General features: G+C 45.4%; 1 protein-coding gene across 1 annotated transcript in view; it reads right to left on the reverse strand.

Annotated features, from left to right (window-relative positions):
* KDM3B (lysine demethylase 3B) overlaps positions 1–12,481 on the reverse strand; it is a 145,191-nt gene that overhangs the window by 29,119 nt on the left and 103,591 nt on the right. Inside the window, exon 15 of the mRNA XM_075917875.1 lies at positions 3,128–3,384. Within this exon, the coding sequence (XP_075773990.1) occupies positions 3,128–3,384 (257 nt within the window). The remainder of the gene's footprint in view (positions 1–3,127; positions 3,385–12,481) is intronic.

The following is a 12,481-nucleotide window of genomic DNA, read 5'->3' on the forward strand; positions in this document are numbered from 1 at the left end:
ACAAAGCAGCCCCTGTGTGCAGTGACCCAGCTGCAAGCAGGGGCTGTTTTTGTGGCAGCAGTCCCTGTACGTGGGGGTCCCAAATTGGAGAGACGCAACAAGACTTGGTCCTGCACCCAGCGCGAGCTGGAACTGAGCCAGTCTGCCTAATGACTAATTGAGTAGTCGATAAAAATTCTATCAACTACTCGATTAGTTAAATACCTGCATTTTAACATCCCTAGTCTAAGGCTAATTACAAACAGTAACAAAGGGGTTTCATTAACCTGGGTGACTAGGCAAGAAAATGGCAGATGAAATCCAGTGTTCGTAGGTGTGAAGCAATGCATATTGGAATACAATCACAACCATGCATACAAAGTGGTGGGGTCTCACTCAAAAAGAAAATTTTTGATTCATTATGGATCTCTCTGAAAATTGATAGCGGCAGTCAAAAAAGCTAAAGTTAGGAACCACTGGGAAAGAGATAGATGATAAAACAGAAAATATTATAATCCTATTATATCAATCCATGGTTCATCAACATCCTGAATACTATATGCAGTTCTGGTCAAGTCATTTCAGAATATATTTGAATTGGAAAGGTCAAAAGGAGGACAACAAAAATGATATGGGGGTATGGAACAACTAATCTATGAGAAAAGATCATGAGAAATGGGAATGTTCATCTTAGAAAAGAGATGACTAACTGGTGATATTGACAGAGGCTCATAAAATCATGAGTAGTGTACAGTAGTCAATTAGGGAACTATTATTACCCTTTCACACAAAGAACCAAGTTCATTCAATGAAATTAATAGACATCAGGAATTAGGCAAATTAATTGATGAGAACCCATGCCCAAGTGTCCCTAAGCCTCTGACTACCAGAAGTTGGGAGTGGAGGATAGAGGATGGATCATTTGATAATTGCTGTGTTCTATTCATTCCTTTTGAAGCATCTGAGAACTAAATGCTGTCAGATGACAGAATATTGAGTTAGATGGACCACTGGTTTGACCCATTATGGCTATTCTTAAATTCTTATTTACTGTTGCAAAAAAAGTGGTAATTCTAGGATATACGATCAGGAGAGTTGCAAGCGAGACACAAGAAGCAATTCTTCCGTTCTACCCTGCACTGAGCCTCCACCAGATCGCTGTATCCAGCTCTGGATGACCAAACTTCAAGAAGGTATAGACAAACTGGAGAAAGTACAGGTGAGCAACAAAAACTACAAGGCTACATCTAACTGCCCAGTCACAAAAAAAGCACTGGTAAGGAGTAACAGCCAGCATGAATTTGTCAAAAAATAAAACATGTCAAGCAAAACTTATTTCCTTCTTTGACAGGTTTATTGTATGCAAGTACATATGTATTTTTCCCCAACTATTATATGTCCAGTTTTAATGGGAACAAGCCATAGAGGAGGACCATCTTTTAACAGTGCACTGAGATGACATGCTTAGGGAGGTGACTAGAGGGTGGGGAGAAAAATGGGTGTTTTGAAGCTTTGTAACAATCAGGCCTTCCAGAAGGGCTGGATTAGCAATGATGGGTATATTTGTATTAAAAGTGCTCAACCTGCAACAAACTGTAACCTTGTTAACTAGAATCCTGCTGACTGCACTCCAAGCCACTTGGACTCACTATCAATTCAATGGGAAAATTTTGAGGAAAGGCAGGTGCAAGTGCAACTGAAAGAGGCTGTAAAGTTCTAAATTTTAATAAAGGAAAGTCTAGTACAACCCTCTTCAATATCTTACATAAAGAAATGGGTATTTGATATTGGCCACTCTTATGCCATGCTGAACGTCATTTACTTTCACATAGCCAAAATGTTTCAAGTGTTTGAGTTCACAGAAGCAACAATAGATTTTTCTGGACATATTTGGCTCTGCTCTTGTGAATATTTCATGGACCAGCACTGGCTTGCTTTGAATGCTTGTCTTCAGGAGCAGATTGTTATGCCACTTATTGCTAAGTGACAGAGGGAATCTAGTTCAATTCTTGTATGGAAAAGGTGAAACTATTGTCCTATTCATATGGATATTGCATGTCACCACCACCACCAGGCACTTAACCGTAACTGTGCCCTATCTGTGCACCTGAATAGCAGCAGTGAAAATTGCCAATTCTCTGAAGTATATGAAGGAACAATAATGCACCTAGTCTCCTGGCAGAGTTACAAGGGAGAGTAGTTAAGGAAAAGGGGGCGAGTATGGGACATTGCTTCCTGAGCCTTGAAGCAATCATCTTTGCTTTGAAGCATCTGAGGATTATCTGCATAATCTTAGTCTGCATGTGTTCTTTAGTGTCATATTTTCAAAGACTTTTAAAAATCTATTCACAAATATTGGCCTTGTTTTTTATGGTAATGAACGTCTCTCTCTTTTAGCACATTTCATTCTTCTCTCCATCAAACAGTCTAAGTTATTGTGTTAAGATTCCATTTTTCATAACTGATGCAAAGCTATAAATATTAAACCAGCCTCTTTGTTTCTCATTAACTTTTGCTGTCAGCCACCACCTGAATTAGCAGTATTTGAGGACCTTCTACATAAAATGAATAGCAATAGCTAATTCTCTAGTAGATTTCACTTTTTCTCTTTGAGGGGTAAAAAGTCCAGTTAGGGTAGTGGTTTTGATTGTTTGCATTTTCTTCATTAACATGGTTGGTTGTGGGGGTTTTTGTAGGGGGGGGGTGAGTGAGTGAGAGAGAGAGAGAGAGAGAGATGTGTGTCATCCTTAGGACAGAAAGGTTTTTTAAAAGAGGAAAGTTGTGCATTGTTTCTTACGACAGTCAGACTCTAGATTTACCTTATTACCTCTCAAAGTTTGTCCCATAGCTTGATCCCCCTCAACAAACTCCAGATATAAAATGCACTTAAAGCAGGACCTCTGAAAAAAGTTTCTAAATCAGGTTTTTATGGGATCCTCCCTGATAGAATTTCCTCATGACTGCACCAGATGAAGCCCTATAAAACTAACTGTTTTAAATCTTACAGCTCTTTTGAAAAAATGCTTTTATTTCTACCAAGTGTCCTAGAAGAATTCTGTTGGAATGAAGATAAAACTGAAAGACCCTAAGGAATTCCCCTTATAACAATACCCTTTGCAGGAATAAAGGCAAGAAATACATTACTCACCGCAGTAGCTGCAGAAAAGACTGGAGGAAAAGGGATTCCCGCATCTAGTGGGACCTGGGGCAGTTTTCCTGGCCCAGAGTGTAGTAAATCTCTGAGACTGGAACCTTCAGTTTTGTTACTAGATGCAGCTGGGCCCAACAAGAGACTATTAAACAGTTTGGGAGTTAATGGAGAAATCTTTGTACTGGAGTTGAAGGAATCCAATCCAAAGGGCGAATGGGATTCTTTACTGAGCACTGATCTCAGGGATCCAGCTTCTGTAAGGAAGATAAATCACAACTGGTTAAGACAAACATCATTAAAGAGCCTCAAAAGGGAAAATTATATGAAGATAACTGTCCAAATATTATCCTCCAATATAACATGGCTATAATCCTGAGGCAAAGCACCATATACTTACCTGGATGTTAAGGCTCAAGAATGATATTGTATAATACTGGATGAGGCACTGAGACCTCTTTTGTAAACTTAAGCATTCTGTGTCATCTGTGCCTCACCAAAAGCCTTAATATATCATGGTGAGTTAAGAATGTGATGGTTCCAGTAGATTATTTGGATCTGAAGTATTTTATATACAAAGAGCTGTACTCTTGACTGAAATCAAACACTCACCAACTGACTCTTTTTCACAATGTTAAATACAGTAGAGAAAATATGGTCACTCACCTGCTCCTAACTGTAGTTCAAGATGTGCTTGTCATGTCCATTCCAAGTAAGTGTATGCATGTGTACATGCATGGTAACTGGAAGATTTTTCCCATAGCAGCTAGCTATAGGGTCAGTATGGGCTTCCCCTGAGTAACGCATTCATGGCGCCCAATAAAGAACCTAGCTGATCTGCCCCCTCCTCAGTTCCTTCTTGCCGCCTAATCCCACAAAGAGGAAGGAGGCTGGGTATTGGAATGGACTTGACCAACACATCTCTAAGAACAATTACATGAAAGTGAGTAACCGTTTTTTCATCTTCAAGTGTTTGTTCTTGTGCATTCCAATCAGGTGACTCAAGTCCAAGTTCAGTTGGTGGGGTTGGAATCTTACACAGATTGGTGCACTACCCATCCAAATGCTACATCATCCCTAGCCTGATGTATGGTTGCACAGTGTGGAGCAAAGGTGTGGACAGAAGAGCACCAGATCACTAGCAGGGTGGTGAAGTACTGGAATGGGTTTCTTAGGGAGGTGGTGGAATCTCCATCCCTAAAGGTTTTTAAGTCTTGGCTTGACAGAGCTCTGGCTGGGATGATTTAGTTGGAATTGGTCCTGCTCTGCACAAGAGCTCTTCCACAAGAAGGCAGTATAGACAGGCAACATGAATTTCTTGCGCAAAACAGTTCTTGCACAAAAAGCCTGCAGTGTAGACGTAGCCTATGATTCTCCTGAGTAGGTAGCTGAACCAGGAAAGCTATGGATAAGGCTTGCACGCTGGTGTAATGTGCTAGTGAGCATATAATATTCCCAGTATCGTGTGAGCTTGCCACATTCCCGGATACAGACAACTATGCTGAGTCAACACTGGTTGATCTTTCATTCTATCTGTCACTGCTAAGAATAACTGTTGACTTCCTCAACGCTTTTGTTCTCTCAATATAAAAAAGCCAGTGGCATGCAGGTGAACAATGGGAGTGAGGCATGTTGCGCTGATCAAACTGAAAATCTCTTCCACTTGCCAAGACAGGTGGCTCTCATGGAGGGTTTCCTGCTGCCAAGGAGGACTTGGCTAACCTGGCTGGAGCATGAAACATCCAATGGGTTCAACTATGGAGCAGCGACTTGAGGTTCAGGTGCTGTAGGCAACCATAGTCTCATGTGGGAAGGGTGGAGGTGGGATCGAAGTGGGAGTAGGTGGGGCCATGCTGGTACTATTAGAATGACCTGAGTTTGATCCTTCCAAATCTTGAGGCGTACCTTGTATACGAGAGGAATGGGTGCCAAGGCAGACAGGAGAGAACCTCCTCAGTGAAGGAGGAATGAGTCTGTGCTGGAGCCTGGACTTTGGTTTTGGAAGGAGCAGAACTGCTGGCACTTCTTACTGGATCACGTGGCGAATAGGTCCATCCATGGAAGACCTCACCTTTGGAAGACTGATTATGTGACATCCAGGCAAAGAGACCACTCATGCATATGAAAAGACTGGCAGAGGCATTTCACTAGCTTGTTCTGTAATCTTGAGAGGTACAAGGCTTGCAAGTATATCAAATGTTCTGCATAGAAGTCTTAGAATCTGAGGGCTTCCTGGCAGCATAGGGGAGAGAAGCATGTACTCCCACCCCAGTTCATTGATATAGAACATTGTCATCGTATTGTCCATCAACACTGATATACAACCTGTTATGTGGGTTGGAAAGTCTGGCATGCCAGGCATACTATCCTCAGCTTCCCTGACATATGTGGAGGACCAGATTAGCTAGGGACCAGAGACCTGGAGTTCTGAAGTTTCCTTGATGAATCCCCACCAATATTCCCTCTAATCTTCTCCATCCATGTGTGGAATACATTTGTGCGCACCCACAACATGTAGAAACAAAAATCTAGCTGTGGGGACTTTGCTAATCAACTGGTGGCATTTTAAAGTCTCCTGAACAGCTGCGCAAGCACCCAGCTTACAGAGAACACTGCTCTCCATCCTAAATCTGATGCATCCATCACTAAAATTTGAGGTGGTTGCAGTGCCACAAAGGGGACTCCTGAGCAAACTTCCTGCTGATTCGGCCACTACAGGAGAGAATCGGGGATTGTAGGAGGTAGCATTATAGGCCTGTCGAGTTTATCCCAGGCTGGGCAATATAACTAATGCCAACCATTACTGAAGGGGCCTGAGTCTAGCATACTGTACTATGTATGTACATGTCACCATGTGTCCCAGGAAGATCCATGCTGTGGTAAGGGAGAACTGTCTGAGATCCTGAATAATAATGGCTTGAGCATGAAAGCTCACTTCTGGGAGGTCTGCCTTCACTTGACTCAATTCCACTACATCCCCAATAAATTCTATTCTCTGGACAGGGAACCGAGGGAACTTTGCCTCGTTGAGGAGGAGCTCTGGGTTGTCGAAGGTAGCTCTGATAAATTTTATGTGAGATTCCATCTGAGCCCTGGATCAGTCCTTTAATGAGCCAGTTATTGAGGTACAGAAACACCTGTGTCTGCACAGGAACATGGCAATGACTGCCACATACTTTGTGAACACCCAAGGTGCTGTACAAAGGCTGAACCCTGCAAACTGAGAGTAGGTGTTGTTCACCACAAATCTGAGGAATTTCCTATGGAGCTACTACATCACAATATGGACGTACACGTCCTTCATGTCAAGAGCGGAATACCAGTCTTCTGGATTCAGGGAGGGAATTATGGAACCTAGGGAGACCATATGGAACTTGAGGTGCTTTACAAACTTGTTAAAAGTTCCCGCAGGTCCAGAATGGGCTGGAGGTCTCCTTTGGCTTTTGTTATTAGGAGATATCAGGAGTAGAAACCCTGACCCCTGTGCTCCTGAGGAACTTCCTCCACCGGCCCTATAGCAAGGAGCAACTGCACCTCCTGAATGAGGAGCTGTTTGTGAGAAGGGTGTCTGAAGAAGGAGGAGGAAGGAGGGGAGAAGGACGACGGCTGGAGGGTACAGAACTTGATGGAGTATGTCCTCCACTGTGCAAAATACTCATCAGGCAGAAGTAATCAATGACTGTGCACAGTCGAAAGAAGAGTCAGAACGAGAAGATATGGTGGGGTGGATCCAAAGGGGTGACCGAGACACAGGCCTTGACTGTGCTCTCAAATGGCCTGCTTATGGGGTTGGGCTGGCCAGGTAAGTGTGGGCATTTTCTGACACTTCTATTTCTGCTCCATGGTCCTTCCTGGAAATCCTGAGGATGATACGAGTCTGGTGGCAGACTGTGTGTAAAATATCTGTGCTGCACAGGGTATGGAGGCCCAATGATTTAAAGGTGCCTCTGGAGTCTTTCGGGCTGTGCAGCCTTTTATTGGTCTTTCCAAGAAGAGAGCTGTGTCCTCAGACAGGAGGTCCTGAACAATTTGCTGAACCTCATTTGGTAGGCCTGAGATCTAAAGCCAAGTGCCCCTGCAGCATGGCGATGCCAGTGGCCATGACACGTATGGCCGCTATCAGCAGTGTCCAATGCCACTTTCAATGATACCCAGGAGATGAGCCTCCTCTCCTCCACCAGTGCAAAAATTCATGGCAGAAGTTGTGCAGCAACAGCTCTGTGAAATTTACCAGCACACTGCATGTGTTTTATGAAGAACAGGCAGGGGAGAAAAGGAGGAGGAGTTGCACTATACGTAAGAGAGCACTATGATTGCTCAGAACTCCAGTACATAGAGGGAGAAAAACCTGTTGAGAGTCTATGGGTTAAGTTTAGAGGTGCAAACAACAGCAGCGATGTTGTAGTTGGTGTCTACTACAGGCCACCGAATCAGGTGGATGAGGTAGATGAGGCTTTCTTCGGACAACCGAGATAAGCTTCCAGATTGCAGACCCTGGTTCTCGTGAGGGACTTTAATCATCCAGGATTGTTGGGGATAACTTCTTGGTACAAGTGCTGAAGGATCCAACCAGGGGCCGTGCGCAGCTTGACCTGCTCACAAACAGGGAGGAACTAATAGGGGAAGTAGAGGTGGGTGACAACCTCGGAAGCAGTGATCATGAGATGGTAGATTTCAGATTCCTGACCAAAGGAAGAAAAGAGAGTAGTAAAATATACACCTTGGACTTCAGAAAAGTAGATTTTTGACTCCCTCAGAGACCTGATGAGCAGAATCCCCGTGGATGCTAACATGAAGGGGAAAGGAGTCCAGGACAACTGGCAGTATTTTAAAGAAGCCTTATTGAAGGCACAGAAAGAAACCATCCCAATGCGTAGCAAGAGAGGCAAACATGATAGGAGATGGGATTGCCTTACAGGGGAAATCCTTGGTGAACTTAAGCACAAAAAGGAAGCTTATAAAAAGTGGAAACTTGGACAAATGACCAGGGAGGGATTTAAATGTATAGCTCGAGAATGCCGGAGGGTTATCAGGAAGGCGAAAGCGCAAATGGAATTGCGACTGGTTAAGGATGTGAAGGATAACAAGAAAGGTTTCTACAGGCATGCTAACAAGAAGAAAGTGATCAGAGAGGGTGTGGGGCCCTACTGGATGAAGGAGGTAACCTAGTGACAGATGATGTGGGGAAAGCTGAAGTACTCAATGCTTTCTTTGCCTCTGTATTCACGGACAAGGTGGGCTCCCGGACTAATGCGCTAAGTGACACAAGATGGGATGAAGATGGACAGCCCTTGGTGGGTAATAACAGGTTAGGAACTATTTAGAAAAGCTAAACGTACACAAATCCATGGGTCCGGACTTAATGTACTGAGGGAGTTGGCAAATGTTATTGAGGAGCCTTTGGCCATTATCTCTGAAAAGTCGTGGAGATCAGGAGAGATCCCGGATGATTGGAAAAAGGCAAATGTAGTACCCATCTTCAAAAAAAGGGAAGAAGGATGATCTAGGGAACTATAGGCCGGTCAGTCTTACCTCGGTTCCTGGAAAGATCATGGAAGGGATCCTTAAGGAATCCATTTTGAGGCACTTGGACAAGAGGAAAGTGATCAAGAATAGTCAGCATGGATTCACAAAGGGCAAGTCGTGCCCGACCAATCTGATTAGCTTCTATGATGAGGGACTGGCTCTGTGGAAATGGGAAAGTCAGTGGATGTGACAGTCCTTGACTTTAGCAAGGCTTTTGATATGGTCTTCCACAATATTCTTGCCAGCAAGTTAAGGGAATGTGGATTGGATAAATGGACGGTAGGATGGATAGAAATCTGGCTAGAAGGCCGGGCCCAGCGGGTAGTGATCAACGGCTCGATGTCAGGATGGCGGTCGGTTTCTAGCAGAGTGCCCCAAGGTTCGGTTCTAGGACCGGTTTTGTTCAGTATCTTTATTAAATGACCTGGATGAGGGGATGGATTGCACCCTCAGACAGTTTGCAGATGACACTAAGCTAGGGTGAGAGGTAGATCCGCTGAAGGGCAGGGACAGGGTCTAGAGTGACCTAGACAAATTGGAGGATTGGGCCACAAGAAATCTGATGAGGTTCAACAAGGACAAGTGCAGAGTCCTGCACTTGGGACGGAAGAATCCCAAGCATTGTTACAGGCTGGGGACCAACCAGCTAAGTAGTAATTCTGCAGAAAAGCACCTGGGGGTTACAGTGGATGAGAAGTTGGATATGAGTCAACAGTGTGCCCTTGTAGCCAAGAAGGCTAATGGCATATTAGGGTGCATTAGGAGGAGCATTGCCAGCAGATCCAGAGATGTGATTATTCCCCTTTATTTGGCTTTGGTGAGGCCACATCTGGAGTAGTGTGTCCAGTTCTGGGCCCCCACTACAAAAAGGATGTGGACACATTGGAGAGGGTACAGCGGAGGGCCACCAAAATGATTAGGGGGCTGAAGCATATGACATATGAGGAAAGGCTGAGGGAGTTGGGTCTGTTTAGTCTGCAGAAGGGAAGATTTGATAGCAGCCTTCAACTTCCTGAAGGGAGGTTCCAAAGAGGACAGAGAAAGGCTGTTCTCAGTAGTGACAGATGGCAGAACAAGGAGCAATGGTCTCAAGTTGTGGTGGGAAAGGTACAGGTTGGATATTAGGAAAAACTATTTCACTAGGAGAGTGGTGAGGCACTGGAATGGGTGACCTAGGGAAGTAGTGGAGTCTCCATTCCTAGAGATTTTTAAGTCTCGGCTTGACAAAGCCCTGGCTGGGTTGATTTAGTTGGGATTGGTCCTGCCTAGAGCAGGGGGCTGGACTTGATGACGTTCTGAGGTCTCTTCCAGTTCTATGATTTTAGCAATATCTGCTGCTATTGGTCTGATAAGCAGATTTGTAACCTGGCAATGGAACAGACCTTCCTGACAGACATCTAAATGCTTTGCCTCACGATTTTTCACTACCTTCTATTACCAAGGGCTCAAGTGGTGATGCAGTGTTGTGGGTACATGGAGCTGGGCTCTTCTGCACCAGGATAACTGGCAGCATGGGAAATGTTGGTGCCAAAAAAAGCTCTAGGCACCAAATCAATGACATGCTAAGGCGGTTAGCAATATCAGAGCAGCCATCAGTGCCCAAGTCATTGCCGGCGATGGCACCATGGTCAGTGCAGGGTGAAAGTAGGGTTGTTGCCAACAGCACCACTGCTGAAGGTTGTGGCAGACTGGCATTGATCACGGATAATACCCTGGAACATGGACTTTGGCTGCAACCATGACTTGGTGAAAAGCTGAGAGAGTTCAAAACGGTGACTGTGTGGGGAGGACAAGGGAGCGGCCACTGAGCTGGCCACAATGCTGGATAACAATGAAAGTTCCAGATAGATGCAGCCCTTTTCCTCCTGCTGTGGCAACTCCAGTAGCAGTCAAGACTTAGACGGTAAGATCCGTGAAGGAAGACAATGGAGCAGCTGTATTTCGGAGTACAGAGTATTAATGCCTGGAACTCAGGAACAGTGTTTCCTCTATGCTGTCCAGTCAATCAGATCCATGCATGTAGTCCTGAGCCTCTGACTGGGCGGGCCAATTAATTATGTAGGATGCTGTGCTGCCCCATAGCTTGGAGCAAACACTGCTCAGGAATCTGCAGGCTCATCTGCCTGGTCCAGTGCAAGGGAGTTGTGCATTGGGGTGGGGAAACCAGCAGCCATAGCTGGTTTTCCCTGGAAGGAGCCAGTGTCCGGAGCTTTCCCCATCTGAGAGGGAAGAATGGCACCATGCTATGAAAAAGTTCTTGAGCTATGTCAAAAGCCTCCACTGTCAAGAGTAGAAGAGGCTCACATGTAGGTTCTGGTGAGCAGAGAGCAACAATGGACTTAATTGCCCTTCACCAAGGTTTCCTCTAAGGTGCACAGAGGCACAACTCCCTAATAAACCCCGCACAGAACTGCCATCTGGGGCCAATGGAGCATGTCTCTCCCGCAGCCATGTGCTCCTCCAGCCCCAGCAGTAGGGAGCTGCCAGAGCTGGGGGACAGGTGTGCTCCTCCGGACCCAACAGCAGGGCCAGTTCAGTAAACTGGCTTTAAAGGCTGCAGCAAGAGACTCGGAAACCCAAGAAATAAAGAACATAAGAACAGCCATACTGGGTCAGACCTCCGGTCCATCTAGCCTAGTATCCTGGACAATGGCCAATACAAGATGTCCCAGAGGAAGGGAACACAACAGGTAATCCTCACATAATCCCTCCTCTGTCACCAATTTCCAGACAAACAGAGGCTAGGGACACCATTCCTACCCATCCTGGCTAATAGCCAGGACTCCACAAATTATGGAAAACCCTACTCGCCAGACAAAAAAAGGGACTCGCCACCCTTCCCCCAAAAGTGTTTTTAAATAGCATAAATTCCTAATAAGAATAAGAACAGAAAATTACTAATAAGTTAATAAGTATCTTATAAACCTCTACCTTTTCCCTCTGCTGCCATGTCTCCTCCCCTTGCTCCATCAGCTCCCCTGGTGCCTGCTGCCCCCCAACCCCTCACCCTCCTCTGCTGTCCTGACTCCTGCCCTTCTCACTGCCCTCAGCCTTCCTGAGACCTGCCCCCCTCCACCAGCCCTTCTCTTCCCCCAAGCCCACTCCTCCAGTAGCCCCACTCTGATCATGTGAGCTACTCCTCCTAATCGCCTCTCCTAACACCTCCCTCTACACACCTGTCCTGCCTCTCTCCTCTGGTGCTGGTCCCTCCCCTGCAGGTGTCTGGCCTTCTTCTTCACCACAAGAATCCCCTGGCACCTGCACCCTCCTGGTGCCTCTCCCTTCCCTCATTGCCCCTGCCCCCTTTTTCCCTGATACTGTGGGAGAAAAATCAAATAACTCCAATTGCGTCTAAGGGGGGACTGTGGAGGAAATCAAAACTCTCTAAAAGAAAACTGCTGTAAGGGTTAAAACTTTTCCAGGCCTCTCTCCCTGTAACAGAGAGAAATCATCTTAAATCTAATCAAGACCCTTACAATGCCTCATATCTCAAGTTCATGGAGACTCCTAGTCTCTCACAAATTGTCATGTAAACTCTTATCTTTGTCAGTTTGCCTTGTAGACTCCTCACTCAAGTTCTCATGTGCCTTTGTACTGTAAAACTTACTTCTAGCACAGCTGGTGTGAACAGAAACCTCTCAGGGTATGTCTACACTGCCACCCTAGTTTGAACTACGGTGGCTAATGTAGGCATTCGAAGTTGCAAATGAAGCCCGGGATTTAAATATCCCGGGCTTCATTTGCATCTTGCCGGGAGCCGCCATTTTTAAATCCCCCTTAGTGCGGACTCCGTGCCTGCGGCTACACGCGGCATGGAGTAGGTAGTTC

This window comes from Pelodiscus sinensis, unplaced genomic scaffold, assembly GCF_049634645.1.
Source record: "Pelodiscus sinensis isolate JC-2024 unplaced genomic scaffold, ASM4963464v1 ctg55, whole genome shotgun sequence".
NCBI lineage: Eukaryota > Metazoa > Chordata > Testudines > Trionychidae > Pelodiscus > Pelodiscus sinensis.